Below are 24,509 nucleotides of genomic sequence, written 5' to 3'. Positions count from 1 at the left end.
CACATACTCTGAATTACCCTCAGTGGTGCACCTGTCATAAACTAAATAAATTAAAGATTAAAACTATTAAAGCTAATATTGAGTCCTGGATAAATAAATGGGAAGAATAACACTTCTAAACATATAATATGTGATCATGTATAATGCGTTGTTTTATTAGGTGGCTGTCTGTCTTAATTTGCATATATATTTTTAGTTTTTGTGTCTGGTTTGAAAAAGAGATCTCAGACTTAATGAGACTAATATATTATTATCTTATTATTATTATTATAAAAATAAGACACAGTCACCTTTAACCATTTAAGACCTACCATAGAACCAAGTCCACCAGAGTTTATATTATATTTTTACATCTTGTAGAGCCATTTTTGGGAGCATTTCAAGTTGATATACATCAATACAACCATTATAGCCCAAATTTTAATAATATATATGCATTAAGTGCATAGTAATTACATAAATTGCAAAAAAAGTGCAATAAACTACAACAAAATTGAAAATCGTTTTTGTTTTTTTAACATATATGTGTAGTTAGAGAAATTTAAGAAGCTTATCCCTCAAAACTGTAAATAAAAAAAAGTTGCACAAAATAGTTTCCCACCACAGGAAATTTATTTTAAGTGTCTTCATAGTTTTATTTTTGAAATACACCAATTTTCACATAGTGACAGTGACAGGCAGGTCATGGCGAAAATGCGATAGTTCGCACTGATGATGAGATGAGATGATGAGATAGCCTTTATTTGTCAGTTGCAGGTCTTTTGCCCACAACCGAGATGACAGACCTTGCCGACCGTACATACAATACACAAACATCACATTGGGGAGACAGGTCAGGCTAGGTAGCGAGGAAAAAAACATCGAAATGTGTAACACAGAAGGATAATACAGGAATGCACAGATATCAACACACCATAGCACAATAAACACAGACAAGCAACATGGGAAAGAGTTCCAGTGTGTACATCTGATCTGGGACCGCTGCAATCTTTCGACTGCGCCTCCAACTGACCCGATGTCCACATCAGAGGGGAGGTAAGCGTTGGAGGTGGCGTTGGATCCGGGGTAGGGAGGGTGATGCGTCGGTGAGTGCTTATCAGTATCAGTATATGTATGTGTGTGCGTTTCCATAGTTCAGCTGAGACAGTGTCCTTCGCCCTGCCAGGCTAAGTAAACAGTCTTCCAGCCAACCCAGGTGGCCTTGCATGGAATGGGAAGGAGGTAGGAAGTGTTATAAACAGCTGATTGGATCGGCAAAGCGTGTTTCTGGAATATTATGTTTTTGTTGCTGCAAGTGTTTTTTATGCAATTTTTGCAAAGCTATATGTGGAAGGAAACTGTGACCTAGCACAAGCTGATGGCATAAGATGTAAGTACAACTCCTCGGGTTTCATATGCAAAAAAAATTATTGCACTAGCTTACGTGGTTGCAGTGTTACCGAGATTTAAAAATAGTTACGCAAAATGGAGCGTGTCCGCTCCTACTGGCTTTAAAGGGTTAATAATCACAAAAAAGGTAAATTGTAAAAAATGTAATCTTTGAGTAGAGTAAAGTGCAAACTTAAAACATTTCATTGTGTATTTTATTTTCATGTCACTTTAAAATTTTGCAATAACGTTTGTTGTTCTGCTTTTAATTAATATCTAATTAATTTTGTTTTAATTGTTAAAATATTTTTCAAGGCAATTATTTCATGATTCAGGCTTTGAAGGGTTAAAAAGATAAAGTAAGATAAGCTTTATTTTTACTGAAGCACAAGCATACATAAAACTGCAAGCTTGTTAATGCAGGGCCTTGTTCTTACAGGCTGTCTTTATATACAGTCTATGCTCCAGACTTCCTCTGCTTTGCCTGCGCGCCTCCCAGCGTGGGCGCGCAGAAAGGGGCGGGGCCGCGCGGAGTCAGCGCTGGCAGGGATGAGAAACTTGTCCCGGATATTTACCTACTTTACCTGGCTCCTCCGACAGGCCCCGTTCCGAGGTTTTCTCCGCGCACACTTCGGAAGGATATGACCCGTCTCTGAAGCGGCACCACTGAGGTAGTAAAGCCTTTTTTAATGTCCTTTAAACCTTTCTCTTCCCAGAAAACACGAACTTGGCCGGGCTTTAGCGAGGACTGCGGTGGTTGGAGGAAAGTTTGCCAGTACTGTGCGTTCATCCTGTTGGGTGTAGCAGCAGAGAAACTTTAGGCTGTCAACAGGTTCCTTGTTCGCGCTGTGGTACAAAGTACAGCGAGGTCACGACAGAGTTTATTATCGACAGGCTGAGACAGACGGAGCTCAGAAATGCGGGCCTAATACACTGAGACAGGCCCTGTTTGTTCAGTGATTTATTAGGTAAAGCAGCACAAACCGGGTTGTTTGAACTTTATCGTCTAAGTTTATCCACAGTACACGTTTGTAACTTGTGTGCCGGTAACGTTATAGCATAAGTATGCCTTATTACCACAATAAAATAGGCTAATCCGTCCCCAGTTTCCTCGTTTGTACGATTGAGCCACAACATATGAGTAATAGGTACAAGATGCAAAGGACGCAGTGAAGCCACAGTCGCCACATGATGATGAATCTGCCTTTAAATCTAACATTTACTTGTTAATTCATCAGAGGTCTGCCTGTGAGCGGGTTGTTATGGAAAACCAGTCATCAGATTGACATCAGCTCTGCTCTAATATATTCAGAGTGTGTCACTGTGTTCAAACATTAACTCAGACATTGTGTGTTCTTTCAGAAACGGGCCTGCCAGATCCAGTAATCGGTTCACCTGGAAATTGAGGACTGCACACATGTAAGTATGTACATACACATGCAATGCTTGCACATGGAACGCAGTGTCAGAATTGTTTTTACCTTTGAGCATGTGTGCACACAGACATGTATGAATACATGGATGCATGCATGTGTGCATTTGTAGTGCATGTTTTTGTGTTCATGCATTCCTTCTCTGGTTGGTCTGGGATCAGTTGTAGCACTGTCGATGGGGCGTGTTCAACTCTGAAAATGTTTAACATTCTTATCATTCAGCTGCCTGTGAAAGGCGGGGAGATGCAGAGAGAGAGAGAGCAGCAGGGAGAGGGAATGGACATGTTCAGACCCAGGCCAAATAATAAGGGATTACACAAACCATGCACACATACACTTACAGTCACTCCTTCACATTCACAGTGCATTACTCACTGCAGTCTGATGCTCCATCAGGCACATATATTACTCACCACACAGTGTCATCCAGAAGGGAGGTGCTTTCTGGCTGGAAACCTCTGACACTTTTGTGTGGTTGTGTGTGATTGTGTGTTTCCAGGTCCCCTCTCGGCGACAGGCTGAGGGCAGGGCGTTTGTCTTGAGAGGGAGGCAGAGTTACCCTGGTAACAGACATGCCAAAACCGGACCTGCTCTGCCTGGTTCAGCTGCTGGACGGCACTATCGAGACCTTCAGAGTCAGTGTGCGTAAGACACACACACGCACGCAAACACACCCATAAACACACAGACACATGTCCTTTCTGAGCAGATTACATGTTACTTCTCTCTGCCCGTGCACTCTATTAATGATTGTTGTGTCACACGTGATGAAGTGGCAGACTATTCCCATTGATCCACATCTCTCACTCAACAATGCGACGTTGGTTCGAAGGGCATGCTCATCTCCTTCTAGTCGCCACACTTGAAGCCTTTAACGCTGTCGGCGTATCACATTGGCCTCTGATGGCAGTATACACACTGACAGGCGTGTTACTGCCTTCCAGGACAGGCTCTGTGCAGCATTTTTATGTGAACAATGGGAGAGCAGTGAGAGTGCTGTGGTCATAAAGAGCATCCAATTCCAACTCTCCATTACTGTCTTTATTTGGCTCCTGTGCTGCTTCTGTTTGGATAAGGTTTGCCGACTTTCACTGAAGCATTTCTAAGGGAGGCAGAGGCGGTTTAAACTGATCATCACCTGGACTTTGTGTCCAGATAGTGTGCATTGCTACAAAAGAATAACACACCTTGTTTGCCGCAGTTTCTAGTAAACAAGGTCCTCTGGTGATGTGAATATGCTTCCTGTAACAGAAAGAGAGAAGGAAATGCAGATGAGCTGTAGGGTTGTCCCTCAGAGGGATTCATAAATCAGTGAACAGCTCAAAGTACAGAATGTTGTGCTGCTGATGGGCTTTCTGAATCCCTGGATGTGTACATTATAAATATTATCTGATTTACTAATACATGCCAAGACACTCCACAGCAGGGGTCTGCACATGGTGTGCTAAGTCACGCTGGTGTTCAGTAAAAAAAAAAGAAAAGCATCATAAAAAAGAAAGAAAAAAGTCTGCAGACACATTTTGGGCTGTGGTTGCGTAGCTCAAAATGTCATGAGCTGTGGCGACACAGGCTATGACAGGTGCTGGGTGTGACACCTGACATCTGGCCCATATGTGGCAGACCTGTGGCTGAGCTGTGGCAGTCATATGCCTCAGTCAATTCTGTTCGTCAGTGTGAAATGTAGCCTAAAGAAAAGTCAGATGTGGGCTGTGTATGAGCCAAGAAGAGAGTGCTTTCTGGGTTATGGCTTCAGCTGGACCAGGGGTGACAGAGTAATTTTCTCGAGAAGGGAGAGTTGTAAACCAAAGATGTGTTCTGAGGAAAGGTGGATCTAAACCAAAACCATTGTTAGAATTTGTTGAAGTGCCTAATATGGTGAGAAATAAGCTTATGGAGCTTGCTGCAAAGCAAAACTTAATAGATCGAGATGATTAATAGTGCCTTTGCCTGATAAGATCAATGGCATGCCTAATATTGTGTTAGCCCCACTTTTTGCTGTAAAAAGAACCCTGAGACGTTGAGACATGGACTCCACTAGGCTCCCTGTAGGTGTGCTGTGGTTTCCAGCACCAAGATGTTAGCAACAGATTCTTTAAGTCCTGTAAGCTGTGAGGTGGAGCCTCTATGGATTGAGTTGTTTTTCCAGCACATCCCACAGATGCTTGATTGGATTGAGATCTGGGGAATTTAGAGGCCAAGTCATCATCTCAAACTCATTGTTGTGCTCCTCAAGCCATTCCTAAACCATTTTTGCTTTGTGGCAGGGCGCATTATTATTATTATTGAAAGAGGCATCAGTGAATACTGTTTCCATGAAAGGGTGTATGGGTCTGTGGCAGTGGTTATGTAGGTAATATGTGTCAAAGTAGCATCCACATAACATAACATTGCCCAAAGCATCACACTGTCTCCCCGGTGTTGCCTTCTTCCTATAGTGCATCCTGGTGCCAGGAGTTCACCAGGTAAGCGACGCATATACACCGGACCACATGATGTAAAATAAGATACGATTAATGAGATAATGATGAGACATGATGCTTGCATTGTTGGTGCCTTCAGTGATGGATGGGGGTCAGCATGGACACCATTACTATGTGTATTCTAACGCCTTTCTATCAGAACCACCATGAACGTTTCTGGTAATTTTAACTACAGTAGCTCGTCTGTTGGATCAGACCTCCCGGGCCAGCCTTCGATCCCCACATCCATCACTGAGCCTTGGCACCCAACACCCCCGTCGCTGGTTCACCACTTGGTTCCTTCCTTGGTTCACTGCAGACCGGGAGCACCCAACAAGAGCTGCAGTTTTGTAGATGCTCTGACCAGTCGTTCAGCCATCACAATCTGGACCTTGTCAAACTCGCTCAAATGCCAACGTTTGGCTATTATTCCTGCTTCTAACGCATGAACAGCGTGTTTACCTGCTCGCAAATAAATCCCACCCACTAACATGTGCAGTGATGAAGAGATAATCAGTGTTATTCTCTTCGCCTGTCAGCCGTCATAATGTTATGCCTGATCAGTGTATTTTTGTGTACAGATAAGCAACCGGAAAGTTTGGCTGGTTGTGATGCTGTTTGTTGTTGTTTCCATCTTTCAGAAGCAGGATGAAGGCGTGGTTCTGTTGGACCTAGTATGCGACCACCTGCGCCTGCAGGAGAGGCAGCTCTTCAGTCTGCAGATCAGAGAATCCAGCACAGCCATTGCCTCTATCACAGCCAACACACACTCTCCAGTGAGCTCACTGTTCCTCTGCTGCACATTGCAACAGAGATTGTAATGTACTGCACATGCTGATTGCTGTTTAGTTGATGATAACCACGGGGCATGCTTACATAAATGGTTTTATTTAGCCCCAGTTAGCCATTATACTTAATGAATGCCTTTCTTACAGAGATGGTTGGAGCCTGAGAAGCCCTTGAAGAAGCAGATAAAAGGTATCTCAGTTGTTCTGCCTGCAGAGAATTAACTGCCTTCAGCTGGAATTATGTTTCTAGCCATTTTAAATATAATTTAAATGCTTAGATAAAGAGAGAGTCTAATAGAAAAGAGGAACAGTTTAAGATTGAGGTGAACTTGTGCCCATGGATGTGTTCCACTTTTGACAAGCTGCTGTTTCTCTGCAGGCCTCGTGTCCCCCTTTTATCTGAACTTTAGAGTACGATTTTTCATCTCTGATCCCAACTCTCTGCAGGATGAACAGACAAGGTTAGTACGTGACGCTTATCATAGATGGCTTTTTCATTTTTTCGACTGGGTTTTAGTAGTTTGGCTTACTCTTAAGTTGTGATGACTAGTTAATACTTTTATCGTCACTGGGATACAAAGATATGTGATAAACACAACACAAAAGAAGGAATGTAGTGTAGTCGCTAAGAAAACCTGCCAGACAGAGAACATTATATTTATACCAAGAGCAGGATAGGTAGCTAGCAGTAGCTCCCTGGTTTGGTCCTGGGAAGAGACACAGATCCCTTTGGGGGTTGCGTCAGAAAGGGCATCCGGTGTAAAAAATCTGCCAAGTCAAGCATGCTGAGCTACCTGCTGTGGCGACCCCCTTGTGAATAAGGGAAAGTAGCTTCAGCAGGATAATAGCGAGTGGGAAAATGAGAAAACCTCCCACTGCCTGAGCATTACAACAATGTACCTTAGCCTCTCAGAAACTAAAGGAAAAACCCTTGTTTAAGCTTTTACATCTTAAATGCACACTTAAGTATTTGCTTTTTTTGTGTTATATTGTCATTACAGTATTATACAGTGTTACTGAATAACAGAGATTTTCTTTGCATCTTGCAGGCCTACTCCTAGGCCAAATAACTAGTTTCATGTGAAGCAGTGGCTCCTCCAAATGATGACTGCACGAGACGAAGAGTCTTGCGGTATTCTAGCAGTGAAACTTTGAACTAAATGTTCTCGCTGACGGCACTTATGTGCTCTGTTCGGCGTGAAGCGCTGGATAGAAAAGGGACCAGTTCATCAAAAATTGTTAGGATTCATCCTGAAGGCAACACGAATGTCTGAAAGTAGATTTTCAGTAGCCTCGGCAGTTATTGAAACATTCAAAACAAAATCTGCAACACCAGATGATCCAAAATAACAGATATTTGATGGTTATTTTCTGTGTAAAACGTGTGATGCCATTCCCATTTGATTCTCAGTGAGAGATTTTACAGCGTAAGCGAAAAACCTGGAACAGTCGGGGGTATTTGTGTGTGAGAAAATCTTTGTTGAAATATTTTAGTGTGACTGGACCTTCTGACTCGTAGCCAGTAAGGCTAGCCTGCTGACATATTTAGCAGTACCAATAGGTCAAACCGCTTCAAAGGGTTTTCTGTAGGCTACAGAACAAAGGTGTGGGTTAAAAGTTCCTCTTGTCCTGTTCCTCCAGGCACCTGTACTTCCTCCAGATCAGGAGTGACATAAGAGAAGGACGGTTAGTAACAGAAAATCAAATTCAAGTATCCTCTCCCTTGTGCACAGCTTATGTTTAGTGTAATCATCGAATATGATTGCAGGTTGCAGTGCCCACTGAGCGCAGCTGTAGTGCTGGCTTCTTATGCTGTGCAGTGTAAGTCTCACAATCTCTTCCTAGAAAAAACCCAAATGATTAATGGCTCAATAATAACCTTGTGAGTAATTATTCCTGTGAGGATGCTCTCGATCCTCTCAATTAGCAGCTCTTACAGTACACCAGATGTCAGGATACATGGATGTTTGCCGCTGGTTATGTTGTTCTGTGTGGATGGATGCTCAGTGTCTCTTTCCACCATCTGCAGCGGAAATGGGAGATCATTGTCCGTCCTGGCTCCCTGGTTACCTCTCAAAATGCCACTTCATCCCTGAACAGGATGAAGACTTCCTATCTAAAGTGGAGGATCTGCATCCACAACACAAGTAATTAAGACAGTTCACTACATCTAGCCACCACTGAAATAATAAAAATGGCTGCTTTGTTGTGCAGTTAGTTGCTGTTGTTATATGTGACTGTGCATGTTCTCAGAGGGCTTAAGAAGAGCGATGCGGAGCTCTGTTTTCTCAACACAGCACGGACGCTAGAGTTGTACGGAGTGGAGCTGCATGCTGCCACGGTACTGTGACTAAACTTTTAACATCTTGTGTCATGGTTTGACCTCTACTTCTTCTTTTTAGATTTGATTGTTTTTGTCTTTTTACTCATCTTCTCTTTCCCAGGACACCAACAATGCCCCTCTCATGGTGGGTTTGGCTTCAAGTGGTGTTGCAATATTCTGTAATATGATTTGCTCCAGTTTCTTCCCGTGGTGAGTGATGGTCCTGCTTATCTTATTTTAATCAAGCTTTTAATTTGGAGTACTATTACAACCTAATGTTGCAGCTTTTATTTTGTTCTTGTTTGTTGTTTTGCTATGTAAATCCAGGTATTTTTGCATTCCCAAAATTTGTTGAGTCACCCCTCGATCTTTATATGTTGCTAAGAAAATGTAACGTGTGAAACATGTTCAAACCTAAAAAAAAAAAAAAAAAAGCCAGTATTTGGTACAGCCACCTTTATTCTTCATCACAGCCTGAACTCTGTTGGGCAGCTTCCTTGTAGTCTTCAGCAATAGTTCTCCAGGCTTCTTGAAGGGCATTCAAAGCTCTTCTGTGGATGTTGACTTCCTTTTGTTCCGTTCGCTGTCAACATGATCCCACACTGCTTCAATAATGTTGAAGGTCCTGGTTCTGGGGAGGCCAATCCACAACTCACTGTCATGCTGAAAAATGAAGCTGTGGCCAATCAGACCCTTTCCACATCATATTGCATGGTGATCAAAGTTGGATGGTATTTTTCTGTGTTCATAATTCCTTCAATTTCAACAAGATCTTCAACAACACTGGCTGAAATTCCCAAACCATGACAGAGCTTTACAAATGGCTGCAGACACCCACTGATGTATCTCTCTACTGACCACCTCCATATATACTGATGATGATTTGAACCAAAATCTTCCTACTTGGATTCATGACAATACAAGACCTGTTGCCACTGATTTTCACCCTAGTTTGTCGTACCTCAGCCTTTTCCTCCTGCTTCCCTTTCTTACAAATGGATTGTCTGCCACTCTTCCACTGTGGCTATTTCTGATGAGGCTTCAGTGAACAGTAAGTTGATCAAATGAAGGGTCAGATGTATGTCTCTGGATGTTTTTCTTGTTTTGTAAGGACATGACTTGAAAATACTTTTCATCTGCTGCAGTTTTTCAGACTTGTCATTTCTTCTTTTCTAATCCACCTGTCCAGTTTCCTCAACAATTTTAGGCACACAATGTACACTACACCAAGATATGTCAAGTTTTCAACTAATATGTCTTTGGGAAACAATTTTTTGGTGCAAAAATACTATTTTATGCCTGTCAAACTTTATCTTTTTCATTTTTCATAGATCCAACTAAAGAAATTGAAACAACTCACATGTTTTTGCAACAGCCTGCTAGTAACAAAGAGCCTAAAGATATCAAGTAAACTGGTTCTTTGTTAATTTGGCTGTTGTGATGAAATGATCATCACATAACAGATGATTCACATATGATTCACAGTTCACTGTTAAGTGGCTTAACAGATAATAAAAACATTGTACCAAAAATGGTCAGGTACAAGAACACGAATGAAACTAAGTGAAAAAGCAGCCGATGTCCAAAGATGTTTACAAAGCCTGGAGAACTATTGCTCAAGAGCACTTTGAAAATTATGACAAAGTCTGGCTGCTTGGAAGTAAAGTTGTTTTTTTTGTTTTTTTAAACGTGTGGTGGCTCAAGACTTTTGCACAGAAGTGTATATGTTATGTTTGCTGTTGTTTTGATCTTGTCATGTGGCACTTTTTGGGTCTTATGTTTCTATGAAAGCTCATCTCTTTCTGTCTCTCTCTCTATGATTTTTCTCGTGATTCATCACCTTTCGACCAATCCCGTCCTTTTGTTTCCACGCAGGGGAAACATCATCAAGATTTCTTTTAAGAGGAAACGCTTTGATATACATCTGAAACAAAAGCATGTGAGTTCCCCTTTCAGTATTCCTTATTAATAGTTTGGAAGTCTGCCCTCAGCAAACTCTTGCTCTTAATTACACTACACTCTTGGCTGGCATATCTGGCTGCATCTGTGGCACATGGAGATTTATGATTTATTTTTATTCTCCGTCGTGTGCACAGATGCACAGAAATATGGCATTGATTTTAATTTCCATAATTTTGGCACATTTTTTCTGCATTTTTCTGCTTGACAGCTAATAAATCATTCAGAAAATATGGCGATAGAAGATTTTATTGCCAGTTAAAACTGCAACCTGAGCAGCATAAGTTGATGTGACCTTGAATGCTACAGTTTACAGTATAAAGACCAAGTTAGAGCCTAAACTGTGCATGTTGCAGGGAGAAACCCAGGACTGTGAGATGTCTCTGCTTCTGCCCTGCCCCAAGACCTGTAAGAACTTGTGGCGATCCTGCGTGGACCATCACTGCTTCTTTTCCTCTAACCACTCTCCCAGGAGCTCCAGGCTAAAAAACACCACACTTCAGTCCTACAGAAAGCTGATCACACAGCACCTAGGCCTGGGCAACAGTAAACCTGAAAGGTGAGGCCTTGGACATCCATGCAATACTTATTCACAGGAAGGCAAAGAAATTTTAAGTTGATTTGCCGTTTCTGTCTTCGACTGCAGTGGGCCAGTCTGCCAGCGAGTGGTTGGGGGGATGGTGTGGAACCCAGTCCTGAGGAGGTCGCTGTCATCGGAGCACCTGGAGACCAAGAGTCTGCCCTCCAGATCGCCCCCGAGCACCCCCAACTGGTACAGTCACCAGCACTAAGTTTTCTGCTGCGCTTCATATTAAACCTTTCTTCATTCCTCTTGTGCCATTTCCTGTAATGTGATTTTAAAAAAGTGACTGCTCTCTCCTGTCTGCGGCAGGCGAAGTCCTCGGGTTCGCCACGGCATCCGTAAACCTCGCCCGTCCTCGATGGAGCTGACCACTGACCTGAAAGACATGTCAGAGGGGGAAGATGTCTTCTACACATACCGGGCGTCTGTGAGCAGCTCCAAGACCAGTGAGGGGCAGGGTTCACCTCAGCAGTTAGTATCTCTTATAACAGAAACGCTGTCTAATAAAACAGACCTGCATCAGTAGGAATGTGTCAAAGCTTTCGGTTCATCCAAACTGTTAAAAAAATTCTGTTTATTTAATGTCTTTCAGCATTTCTGGCGATTATAACCCAGCGACAGATGACATTTCACTGCAAGCCGATGACAGCATAACAGACGAGGATAGTTTACCCCAGTTCAATAAGGTCTTGTTATCTTACCATCAGCTCTGTGTGTTTTGGTGTATTTATTCATGTGTGTGTATTCAGTATATGTGTTTTGATTATGAGTTATCATCTATGCAGGGTGCTCCCGGTGACGGTGACTTGATGCTAATATGCATTGCCCCCGATAAGGAGGGCAAGTTTGGGTTTAATGTTAAGGTAGGTCCGTGCTTGTTATTCACGACGCACACTCAGAGTTTTATGTTTATTACTGCTGCACTCTTCCTCTGTTTAATTTTCTGATGCCTCCTCCTGTTAGGGTGGCGTTGATCAGAAGATGCCTCTGGCCATATCGCATGTTAAACCCGACTCGCCGGTAAGAATGCACTCAGATTGCTCCACAAATTTACATGAAAAAACAATGAGACATAAACACGTAATAAAAAATCAGCTTTGGCTTGTGGTTATGTATTTGTAAAGAAATAGAGCACTAATGATGAGCTAATTCATCAGATGAAATCTACATGGGGAATATTCTGGTGCCAGCTTCTAAAATGGGTTATTAAGTGACATTTTTAATGATCTTTGTCATACCCAACAGAAAACATAAGGGACCCTGTTATGTTCATTTCCAGTTCCATGTTTCTATCCTGGGAGTTGACAAGTTCTTCATCCTTGTTATATTGCCTCTTAAGATGACAATATGAGAAAATCTGTGCCAAGCATGAAATACTTTGGATACCGAGTGTTACGAGTCATCTCACTCCTGTGTTTTTACCTCATACGGCTACTTTTAAACACGCTGACCATGGTCTTTGAAATGCTGGCCATGTTTAATATGAATGTTTGACACTCTAACTGTATAAATATGACAGAAAAATGTAATATTTTAGGGACTATGTCCGAGCTTATATCTATTGGCCAAGTCAGCTGAGAGATATAATCTCTCCAGCATGTCCTGGGTCTACCCCGAGGCCTCCTCCCGGTGGGACAAGCCCGGAACACCTCACCCAGGAGGCATCCTTGTAAGATGCCCGAACCACCTTAACTGGCTCCTTTCGATGTAGAGGAGCAGCGGCTCTACTCTGAGCCCTTCCTGGATGGCTGAACTTCTCACCCTATCTCTAATGGAGAGGCCAGCCACCCAAATGAGGAAGGTCATTTCTGCCACTTGTATCCACGATCTCATTCTTAGGGACATAGATCGACCTGTAAACTTTTACACTCAGCTTTCTCTCTTTGCCATGATGGATTAGTGCTGCAACCGCATTTCCCGCTCTCCCGAGATACTTGCACTCCTTTACTTGGGGCAGGAACTCGTCCAGTGGGAGCTGGAGGCCATCACCCGATGAAGCCAACAGAAGCACATCATCCGTAAAAAGCAGAGATGAGATTCTGAGACCACCCGAGTGAAAGCCTTCCACTACTTGACTACGACTAGAAATTTTGTCCATAAAAATTATGAACAGAATCAAAGGGCAGCCCTGGCGGATCCCATCACCCACTGGGATGATGGTATTATGGCACAGAGAACTGCTGCTCCCTGTATATATATTTCTTTCTTCTTTTTTTTTTATTTTTTAGAATATTCGCTGTAAACGCTAGAGATGGTTGGGTTGGCTCAGATGAGTAGTTTCTGATATGAGCACACCAGCCTGTCTGGCACCAACAACCGTGGCACGTTTAAAGTCACTTTAAGGATCTTTCTCCCACCTTTCTGATGCTCGGTTTGACCATATCTACATGTCTAAATGCATTGAGTTGCTGCCATGGCGCGCATCTCTGGTGGACAAAATGTATGATAGTAAGAATGTTTTTAAATCACTTCATAAGCTTCATAAGTTTGCTTACTGTTGTTTGTAGGCAGATCGAAGCGACCCCAAACTCATGGAAGGAGACCTGGTGGTGCTAATTAACGGTCGAGACATTTCTGAACACACACATGACCAGGTTGTCATGTTCATACGAGCCAGCAGAGAGTCGCACACCAGGCAGCTGACCTTGCTCATCAGACGTAAAGGTTTGTGTGTGTGTGTGTGTGTGTGTGTATGTTTGTGTGTGCGTGTGTCACTGTCAGAGAAAAGTGATGAGACAGCATGTGATCCAAGTGTGCACTCTGTCTGTCATGTTTCAATGAATATTTATTACAGCCTTGAACTGTCCTTCTAAAACAGGTCCTGGCCGGGGTACACCCCTGCTGCATTCGCTGCCCACCCTCACGCTCAACATCCAACCACAGGAAGAAAAGCCACGCTCACCTGGCCCGTCAGAGCGCCCTCCCACACTGGAGGAATCCATGAGGCAACTAGAGAGGGGGATACAGACAGGCTCACTCTGTTTCCATTTCGAGGTATTTAAGATGCAAATTGGAGCTGAATACTGGATTATTATTTTAAGGTGTACTATGTTCATAGATGTGAATGAATGATGAGCGGGCACATTTGTGTTATTTTTTTATTATTTTAAGCAGGATTTCGTTTGTCCCTCTCGGTTATGTGAAGGATCATAACAAGCTTTTAAGTGTTTGTGTTTGAACAGATGCTGGCCCTAATCTTCACTTGAATTTAAACCATGAAGATTTAAAGCCAAGACACCGTGATTGGCCTGGAATTTGTAGTTTGTGTTTGTGTATGTTTCTCGGTGTGTTTATGTGCTTGTATTTTCTAGAATTTATACAGGAGGAAGCCCGGTTTGACACTGAGCTGTGCTCGGCTCCCTGAGAACGTGGAGAAGAATCGATATAGGGATATTTTGCCTTGTAAGTGCTCCTGTTTCTTTGTTTATGCCCTTCTGTTGGTCTCATCACAGCCGGGTGCTTCCCCATCCCTCAGTTCCTCCCACCACCCACCTCTGTGCTGACTTTCTAACCTTGATCTGGAAGTTTCTCCTGTGACTCCTCATGAAATTTAATTGGGTCTGCTGACAGCTCTGTTGTGACCCTCTCACACTGCTGTCCTCCTCTACTTTCAGATGACACTACCAGAGTGGTGCTGCAGGGTAAGGAGGATTATATCAATGCCAGCCACATCACGGTAAATATTACTGATATGAAACTGTGTCTTGTTCATAGATTACATATAAAAAATTGAAACAGCCACTTCCAAGTCTTATTTTTATTCAAAATTGTGTCTGCACACTTGTTGATTTTATGGATGCAGAAGTGACCGTACAGTACTGTGCCAAACCCCTCATTCCTTTAGATTTTGCTAGGGAAATGGGAAATATGTGCAGTGATTTATTGAAACGTGAAGCATACATGAAAATACAGTATGTAAGGCAAAAACAGTTCAGTCACGCTTAAAAGTCAATATTTGGATATGACCACCTTTATTCTTCAACACATCCTGACCTCTCTTAGTAAAGATGTCTTGCTATTTCTTTAAGTAGTGTTCAGAAACAGTTCTCCAGACTTCTTGAAAGACATAAATAATGGATGATGGATAAAAATCTGTATGTTCTACCCTATTTTCATTAAGATTTCCAACACTGCTGGCTGAAATGCAACAGTGTTCATGACACATTATGCTCTCACAGTGGCTGGAGACACTGTTGTACTTCTCTCCTGACCTCTTCCTGATTTATCACTGTATCAGAACTGTTGCCACTAATTTTCAGTCCAGTCCTTCTGTACTTTGTCATACCTCAGCCTTTTCTCCCTGTTTCCCTCCCTTAAGAATGGGTTCTTGACAGCCAGCCTTCACTGAGACCATTTCTGATGAGGCTTCAGTGAAGAGTAGATAGATCAGCTAAAGGTCCAGATGCGTCTCTCAGGCACTGTGTCAGGTCTTGGTGGTTTTTTTCCTGTTTCTGAAAGACATGACTTTCAGATACTCTGCATTTACTGAAAATATTTTTTTAGACCTGTCACTTCTATGCTATTTTATGTCTGTCAAACTGCGCTAACTTTAAATGGGAACAAATTATGTGTTTTTGCAACAGGCTGCTAGTAACAAAGGTCTAAATATATCATTTAAAATTGGTTCTGTTTCTGTTATGTGTAGACACAATACTGGTTCATGTTTTGGGTTATGTCTTTTAGATCAGTGCTAAGTGGCTTCACAAAAAAAATGTTACTCTCAAAGTGGTCCAGGACTGGACTAAAGATGAGTGAAAAAGAAGCCCATGTTCAAACAAAACCTTTGAATGACTTTCAGAAAGTCGGGAAAACAATTGCTCAACCTCAAACCACCTTAAAAATGACAAAACAGTGAGGCTCCTCAGAGGCGGAAATATAAAGAAACTCTATTGGGACATATGGTTGGAGCTCTAAGTTATGAAATTCATGCCTTGTACAGTTTAGCTTAAACTGACTAAAGAGACCAAAAGTACTTTAATGCTGTAAACATGATCATTTAAGGAGGGGGAAGTCTGTGTGGACTGACTCACTCTTGGAGCAAGCCTCAAGTGGCCACTATAGGAACTGCAGGTTGTTTGGCACTTCCACCTTAGCTTCTTTCTTTCGTCCACAGACGTTGCTGCTTGGGCTTGTGTCTGCTTGATGTTTTAATGTAAACTCATCCACTCTGTGTGTCTCTCTGTGTGTATATGTGTGTGTTTCCTTGTATTCTCAGGTGGCGCCCCCGGTGTCTGGTGTATGTTTACGTTACATTGCAGCTCAGGGTCCACTACCACAGACCTTCACTCACTTTTGGCAGACTGTTTGGGAGCAACAGACACACACCATCATCATGCTTACGACTCTAACAGAGAGGGGACGGGTATACATCATTTTATGCTTTTGAGCTTTTATCCTGTAACAGCCACCGTTGTAAAGGAGTAAAGAGCGAACAGAGAGGGGAAACGCTTGAAATTACACAACTCACAATCAGCGGTGCATTAACATAGTGATTACATGCTGTTTCATGTTTAATTTGTCACATGATTGCTGTAATTGGAAGGTTCCGCGTTGATGTTGGCACACAGAAATGATCTATTTTGCACTGTTGTGAGTAATTACAGTGTTTTGCGGTGTACAGAATAGCTAAATATAAAGTGCGAGCGGGATGCCAATGAGATAAATAATTCGAGGTTGAAGGCGCATCCATGCCGAGGCAGCGAGATATCAAGGTCTTGCTGAATGCACATGTCTCTGTCTCAGCTTGCCTGTTGCTTGGAAACCAGATGTTCTCATTAATTGATCATTTTCCTGATATTCATCAAGTCTCCTGAGTTTCTTTCTACTTGAGGATTGCACAGACGCACACACGCACACATATTGACTCTCAGTTTGCATCCTGCTCCTGATGAATTGCTTTTGTTCCTCAGATTGCCAGGTGGAACATAGCATGCTGCTAATATGACTTTGATTTCTTGAGAGCAGAGCGCAGCTGATGTAGTAGCAGTAGTAAACTCTATCCTGATTCATGACTCATGCCAGAAGTAATGCAATTTGTTGGTGATGTCATACACTTTGCAGACCAAGTGCCACCAGTACTGGCCGCATCCGCCTGAAACCAAGGATTATGGGCCCATGCGAGTGAAGTGCCACTCGGAGGAGTGTAACCTGGCGTATGTGACGCGGCAGTTCACCCTGACACACACAGAGGTACAGTAGCAAAAGCAACTGCAGCGGTTAATCGACTAGTTTTTCTTTTCTCTGTCCTCTCAAACTGGCTGGGCCTCCCTGAGCCTGCTTCTTTTTGGGGGTTCTTCCTGTTAAAAGGGAGTTTTTCCTTCCCGCTGTTACCAAGTCCTTGTTCATAGAAGGGTTACTTTGCTGTTGGAGTTTTCTTCAGCATCCTATGGGCTCTTTATTTTGGAGTATAAATTGTCTCGATTGTCTTGGCACTATGTATGTAAACCTTAACTGAATTGAATTGTTGCTAAATTAGTCAACATAAAATAAACCTGCAACTATTTTGATAATTGAAAATATTATTTTCATTAAACTTCTCACATTCGGTAAAGTTGCTGTTCTCTGTGCTCTGGAAAATCAATTTTTTTTCTTTTAATCAGCTTTGTCTCGTAGGTCAAAGACTGTATACAAAAGACAAACATATTAATCGCACTCCTGTTTTGATTTTTGCATGCACTTTTTTTGGAGCCACAAATGATTATATGTTATGCAGCTTACCAGGCTAAAGCCCAAAATTCCCATTTTTTTCTTTTTTTTTTCCACTTCAAATTTAAAAACATCTAGATTAAGTAGCAAACAGCACATTATACGTATTCTGTGTGTTTGTTTTCTATTTTTTTAACTCCCTAATTACGTTTTTATTACACAGACAGGAAAACAAAACAAGCTAAAAAAAAAAAAAAAACACTACTGCAATGTACGAGGGCAATCCCAAAAGTAAGGTCTCCTATTGTTTTAGAAATACAAACAACTGTTTATTTTCCATAATATTTACATCATTTTAAAGCTTGAAGACTTATTTATTTTTCTACATAACTGCCATTTCACTCGATGCATTTTTGTAGACGCTGTGGCAGTTTTACAATGCCAATGTCATAGCTGCTTGCCGCCGCCGCCGCAGTTTCGCCTTCCGGACAAATGTTCTTTCAACTCTGGGAACAGGTGGTAGTCACTGGGTCCGGACTGTAGGGTGGGTGGGTGATGAAGTTCCAACCAAAGTTTTGCAGGAGAGCGACAGTTTGACGGGCAATGTGTGGACGCGCCGTGTTGTGGAGAATGCTGACACCCTTGCTCAGCATTCCTCTTCTCCAGTTCTGAGTTTTTCCACTGTTTCACCTGTCAGTGTTTCTTGTGGTTCCAACAGGCAGAAAGTCAATCAACAATACTGTTCGTATTTCTAAAACAATAGGAGACCTTACTTTTGGGATTGCCCTCGTATTGTATTGTACCCTAGATTGTACATAAGGCTTCCTTTGCCGGCGGCGTCCTCAGTTCATTGACAAACAGCAGTTTGTTTCTATCGTTTTCTAGTAAATATTTCTGCTCTAGATCTTAGTTCCATCGTTATCAGTGTCCAGTCATTGTTTGAGGCTTGATGATTTGGATTTATACCAATTCTTTATTATCTCTATTTATACCAAGGCCACTAAAAGTATTTTACAAACCAGTGTTTTTAAACACAGAAGACAGAAAGAGAAGACCTCAAGAGTAATGTGGAACCCATATTGTAGTATTTTACTTAGCAGCAAACAGATGTTTCTCCAGAATAACTTTATTTTGGGACAAAACATGTGCGAGTGATTGGCGTCCAAGTCTCAATACTCCCTCCAACATGGCTCTAACAGCTTGGAAAATTTGGTTCTGATATGTGGGATAGTAAAAAAAAAAATGAAATCTGATATCTCTTGCCAAAAACTCACCACTTCCTTTGAGCCTGTGGATTAGTGTTGTGCACTTAACATTGAATGTCTGTCCTGTATTTTCTATGAATGTCTAACTTGAAACGGTGTCCATTCTCTCAATTATTCTGGTTTAGTAATGATGTAGATAGATAAATATTTACTTGTAGCCACTTGGTGTTATTGCCACAGGCTAATGAGGGAAAAGTCACCAGCATCACTAAAGGGGAAAATTTTGCTGTTTTAGCTTCACGGCATGTGTGGCTGGAGTTTTCCCCCCATAGCTGAAAGGTTTGCTGGACAAAGATTTGAGGGAAAATCTCAGCTTGTTTATTTGAAGTTTATGCTTCAAAAACTGTTTAACAAACAACTGTTTTGTAACATAGTTCGGAGTGATGTTTGCAGAGAGTGAAGTTAAAGATAGCAAACACTGAAAACATTGGAAGGTCAGCTTGTTCTTCATTGTGTCATTGCATGGCTGTTTGTTTTTTTTTGTGCACAGTTGGGATTCTCAGTCTCTTTCTTTGCTTTTGAGAGGATCAAGTACCAGTAGTAAATTGATTTGCAAAGTGCCAGCATAGTTTCTCAGTCAGTTCTCAGAGCTTGGAAAGAAGGTGGATGACTTCTTTCAGATTTGTGAAATCTAAGAGTTCTGAAACCAAATGGTAGAGAGTCCCAGGTATTTAAACCCTAATGGGGGTTGTCCCTACTATTAATGATGTGCCTCATCACATGAGCCAAGGTTTAAATAGAGGTGTGGGTCAGTACCACAAGAGGTTTTGTGTGAAACCACTACGAGACTCCTTGAAAGGAGAGTAAGAGGCCATGTATGTCCAATGTGAACGACCACCATGGAACCGAGGGGATGGCTTATGACACCAACTGTCAGCCGTCTACAACACAGTTTTGAGATACCTTCCCAGGCGCCTTGACCCCCACTCACATCTTGCATTAGGTGACTAATAAAAATGTCCAAAAGACAGCTCCCACTCAAAACTTTAAGCCTATGAAACATTTAAACAGATGAGTTATTTAAACATTTTACTCCGGTAGTGTTATCACAAAGGGACAAATTAGCAAAAGAGACTAAAACTGTTTTTGTACCAGGCTGAAGTTGGTCATTTTAACATGGGTTTTTACGGAGATTAACTTTAGTTGAAGCCTCAAGTGGCTATTCAAGGAACTGCATTTTATCCACAGCAAATTTCCCACCTGCTCTCGTGTGCACGTGGAGCACGGAGAGGCATGACCTCAGTGACCCAACACATGGCTTTTCTCTTTATATGTTGCAGTAGCATGTATCATGCTCGTGCCATATGCCACATAACGGAGCTCACCACGGGGAGCTGCCAAACTTATCTGCAGCCAACATACAAGTCCCTTCCATGTGGGTGGTTTGGCCTGTATGTGTGCGTGGGTGGGTGGGCATGTGCATTAGCGAATACAGACAAATTACATGGCCCCGTTTGTGTGTCAGTGGGAGTGGGCTGCTGTGCTGACGTGAGGATCCTTGCGAGAGGTTTGTTTGCTTGATTGTAATATGGTAGATTATCAGATTAAAGGCTTTCACATCACCTTTCTGGGCGAGCAGGTAAATAAACAGATAATGCTCAAGGAGGCATGAAGTATGAATGCACACACATGCGTACACAGATACTGCTGCGTGGGCCCATCTGTTCCTCTGGCGGAGCGAGTTAATCCCTGCATGGAGTCACAGGAGTCACAGGCCACATGCCCATATTAAACTCTCAGCTCAGCCACTCTCTTCCCTGCCTTCACTTTTTTCCCCTTTAGCTCTGGTCTTCTGTGCTCTCTACTCTCCACCTGTTTTCATCTCTCTGCGTCCCTCCCTCGCTTCCTAATCTCGGTGTCACCTACTGGCCACATGCTTGTTTTGCTCTTTTTTTTTCCCCACTGCTCTCTCTGTGGTGTTTTGTTTCCTCTCATACTGAATAATGTCAGAGTATTTGAGCCTGCAGCCCCGTGCCGTCTAATGTGGGCATATTTCCCAAAAGGCTCCATGTTTGTCATATTAAATACTGATTATGCAACGCTTTTATTTTCATTTCTCTCATTATCTGTTTGTCATTTGTGTGTTCTGTTTTTTGTACTCGTGTGTTTAGCTGGGAGAGGAACGTGCAGTCACACACCTGCAGTATGTCGCGTGGCCGGACCACGGCGTACCGGACGACCCTTCAGACTTCCTGCTGTTCATCAGCTCGGTCAGGGAGAGGAGGAAAGGTGAAGAACCACTAATGGTACACTGCAGGTAACACACAAATACACACACACACATACACAAGGTATACTTAAACTGCCAGCACGCCCTGCACCTTCATCTCCTCTAAACTTAATGCCGTGTTTGTTTTGAATTACATTTGCAGCGCTGGGATTGGGCGGACAGGTGTTCTGATCACCATGGAAACGGCGCTGAGTCAGTTGGACCAGGGTCAGCCAATGTCCCCACTGGACATTGTCAAAACACTGAGAGATCAACGAGCCATGATGGTTCAGACCACGGTACAGAGACAGAACAAGGATTTGTACTCTGTGATTGTTCTCTGCCTCATTAACCTCCTTATTTTATGATTTTATTATTATGATAATCTGTATCTGAAGAGATTTTCTAGCTGTTTTCTGTTTTTCTGTCTTTTCATTGGCTGTTGGACTGTAGACAGCCTAAAAGGTGCTCACAGTACTTTTAGTCACATTTCCATTCAGTTCATTCTGGAGGAGCTTCTGAAGGTTGAACATACTGTTGTCCTATAGCTTCTGTGTTCTGCACATAGGGCAGAATGGCCAAAAATATTTATCATGATATATATTTGAAAATTTGCGATAACGATATAATTGACTCGAGACAAAATACTTTACAACTTCACAACTTTATTAGTGCAATAAACTCAATATATTTTCACTTAAACAAGCAGCTGTTTTTTTATGTGCATTAAAGCTATATAAAATTTTAAAATTTTTAACAGTGCAAATGCAAATTCCTTGCTGTGACAGTTTAACCAAAAAGCATTTCCAGTGGAAATGGGCCAACATATCCTGAGCATAACCATGTTTAATATCCACAAAACTTAAAAAGAGGTTACACACACACAATACGGTAATATTATGTTGAAGCACAGTACGTATCACTCCGCAAGGCTCCTGCCTACGGTAGCCGTAATGATCAAACGGTGCGGCTTCGTAGCTTACCAAAGTCGTATTAAAACTAGTGCTGTCAGCGTTAATCTTGTTAAAATGACATTAACGCCATAACCGCGTTAACGCCCCAAATCTCCGTTAGCAAGTTAACGCGGATCACCCCTTGCGTTGACGCCGTGCAGCCCCAGGATTTTTGGCCACCTGTGTACTCCTCTGATTCCAGCTCTTATTGATTATACAGATAGCTAAACAAAGCGGTAAGGTAAGGACCCTACAGTGTTACAGAGAAAAGGGAAAAAACTCAACAATCATATGACCCTCTATGAGCAAGCACTTTGGCGATAGTGGGAAGGAAAAACTCCCTTTTAACAGGGAGAAACCTCTGGTAGAACCAGGCTCAGGGAGCTGCAGTCATCTCCTGCAACCAGTTGGTGGTCAGAGAGGAAGACAGGACAAATACAAGCTGTGGAAGAGAGCCATAGATTAAAAATCACACTTCCGGGAGGAAGTTCCAAACCTTGATTTCCTCCCCAGAGGGGCCCGGGGTTAATTCAGCGTCTCTTTCTGGTTGCTACATACCTGTAACTCCTCGGCAAGCAGCTGATAGGTGATCGCCAGGATCATCCGAGACACTCCAGTTGGCACATTTCAGCTCAAAAGGACCTGGAGCAGCTGTGCTCCGAGTTAGAGGCATTTAGCTCATTTCTGCGTGAGGGTAAAGGATGGGTTCACATTAAACGTGCAGATATTAACTGGAAAATAATATTGAGCTTAGCTAGCTGATTTGGTTTATTAGAAGGCTTTTCGAATCCTGAAAGAATTAGTTGCATGCTTGAAAGTTTTCTCTTAAACCACCTTATGCAACTCCACAGGAGATTTCAGAAAGAGAGAGAAGACTTGCTGTTTCCAGAATTGCCCTTTTATATAAGCCCACTGTCACAGATGTGGACATCTGCTGGTTCCTGCCATCTGTAACTCTAATTAAGAACCTTGTGACTGCCATTGTATAATACTGATGGCGGATTATGAGAAGCTTCACTAGCACAAGCTGGGGTTGGAAGCCGTGCTCTGTAGCACCTCGGTGGTAGCTGTCGAAGGAGAGGACAGGTGTTACTCGTTGCTTCAAGCGTACTCCTGAGCCTCTGCTGCTACCACTATCACCCTTATTTTGGAAAGGAGAGCCACTCCCTGAGGATTCATCTCTGTGATGTTTTTGTGCTGATGGAGCACTTCCACAGGTTTCCCCCATATGTTTGTGTATCAGTAATGGAAACATTCAGAGGACGTCCTTTAATGTTGGGAGAGAATGTGGCTGTTATTCTGTGCTTTTTGGGGTTGGTTTTTTTTCTTAAAATCCCATGAAAATCCTCATCTTTCTGGTCTTTGAGGCTTCTTAACCACCCAGACAGACTCTTACTGGTAATGCAGTTCTTTGAAAACAGGACGGAGATGAATTTCTTACAAATCAATTACACTATCAGGCATCTCAGTAGCTGTTTGAGAGCTTTTTATCAATCTCACCACAGCGCTGTTATTTTACTCACAGTGACATTGTTCTCTCGGTTACTCTTCTGATTTCCCTCTAATGTCACACATGTGGGTTTGAGTTTAATATCTCCTTCCTCTGACTCTTCGTCCTGGTACCATCATCATCAGAACTGCAAACTCACTGAACTGTGTCTTTTGCTAATGCGCTCTCTACGTGGAGTTTTTCTTGAAAGTTACATTATTTCGCCAGTATTATCACATCAGAAACTGCTTTGTTTCCTAGTAACTAATAATATTTTGTGTTTTTATTTGTTGCAGTGTCAGTTCCAGTTTGTGTGTGAAGCCATTCTGCGAGTCTACAAAGAGAAACAGGAGAGAGCTGCAGCACCGTAACCCAAATCAGCACCAGGACCAGACAACCGCACTTTTCTGCCTCTTTTCATAGCAGACGACTTCCACAGAGAGATCTACAGAGCTACAAAACAAACAAACAAACGAAAAAAACAGATAAGACTCTTATAGGACAGGAGCACAGACATGGATAACGAGAGTGAACCTAGCTGCACAGCTGTTTGTGATCTGCCTGTCTGTGCAAGAATATGGATCTTACACCTTAGCCGGCCTTAGTTTCTGCTGAAAGTGCATTAAGTTTATAGAGGCTGTGGTCTCCATAGAGACTGATGTAAGACTGACGTGAGCTGCTGCTAATTTCTGAAGAAGAGGCCACTCTGGTTTGGTGCCTCTGCCTATTAAGCTACATGTGCCTTAGACTGATGCTTCTCAGTCAGTGGATCAAATGGAGGGGGGGAGCAGAAGCTGACTGGGATCATTGTAATCTGTAGTCTGTCCGTGAGTCCAGAGATGAAGATTAAGGCTGACCTTAGATCACTACAGCAGAAAAAGTCATGGTGGTGCAACACGCCAAATTGAGCACCGTCCATCACTATTAAATTATTAAAGACACACAATAAACACTGATTTATACCGATGTGTCTGCTTTTGTCCTTTACTGTAGCTGAAGAAATGTCTTGTGCACATCTTCCCACAGAATAAATTT

General features: G+C 42.4%; 1 protein-coding gene across 3 annotated transcripts; it reads left to right on the top strand.

Annotated features, from left to right (window-relative positions):
• Positions 1 to 1,875: 1,875 nt before the first annotated feature.
• ptpn3 (protein tyrosine phosphatase non-receptor type 3) lies at positions 1,876 to 24,440 on the top strand. Of its 3 annotated transcripts, none has more exons than XM_085177134.1 (27): positions 1,876 to 2,039; positions 2,731 to 2,787; positions 3,301 to 3,442; positions 5,902 to 6,036; positions 6,196 to 6,238; positions 6,428 to 6,509; positions 7,690 to 7,734; positions 7,817 to 7,869; positions 8,078 to 8,195; positions 8,302 to 8,389; positions 8,493 to 8,581; positions 10,247 to 10,310; positions 10,687 to 10,889; positions 10,977 to 11,102; positions 11,223 to 11,384; positions 11,506 to 11,599; positions 11,699 to 11,776; positions 11,877 to 11,933; positions 13,421 to 13,577; positions 13,732 to 13,907; positions 14,225 to 14,315; positions 14,528 to 14,589; positions 16,129 to 16,275; positions 16,974 to 17,102; positions 20,935 to 21,080; positions 21,196 to 21,331; positions 23,771 to 24,440. In XM_085177134.1, exons 3-27 carry the CDS (start codon positions 3,374 to 3,376, stop codon positions 23,843 to 23,845), a joined length of 2,625 nt encoding a protein of 874 aa, XP_085033260.1. In that variant the 5' UTR covers positions 1,876 to 2,039; positions 2,731 to 2,787; positions 3,301 to 3,373; the 3' UTR covers positions 23,846 to 24,440. The 3 variants fall into 3 exon arrangements, with proteins under 3 accessions (XP_085033260.1, XP_085033261.1, XP_085033262.1); XM_085177135.1 differs by having other exon boundaries at positions 2,731 to 2,791; XM_085177136.1 differs by lacking the exon at positions 16,129 to 16,275.
• Positions 24,441 to 24,509: the final 69 nt, after the last annotated feature.

The sequence above is a fragment of the Neolamprologus multifasciatus genome, chromosome 11, assembly GCF_963576455.1.
Source record: "Neolamprologus multifasciatus chromosome 11, fNeoMul1.2, whole genome shotgun sequence".
Classification (NCBI taxonomy): Eukaryota; Metazoa; Chordata; class Actinopteri; order Cichliformes; family Cichlidae; genus Neolamprologus; species Neolamprologus multifasciatus.
Note: the sequence above shows the minus strand (reverse complement) of the source record. Positions and strands in the feature narration are given on the sequence as shown.

What these genes read in the sequence shown, in the direction of transcription:
- ptpn3 (XM_085177134.1), top strand. Translation starts at nt 3,374, where the DNA reads ATGCCAAAACCGGACCTGCTCTGCCTGGTTCAGCTGCTGGACGGCACT. An exon ending in CTTGCTCATCAGACGTAAAG is followed by an intron (nt 13,578 to 13,731) that starts GTTTGTGTGTGT and finishes CTTCTAAAACAG; the next exon opens with GTCCTGGCCGGGGTACACCC. An exon ending in CACTCTGTTTCCATTTCGAG is followed by an intron (nt 13,908 to 14,224) that starts GTATTTAAGATG and finishes TGTATTTTCTAG; the next exon opens with AATTTATACAGGAGGAAGCC.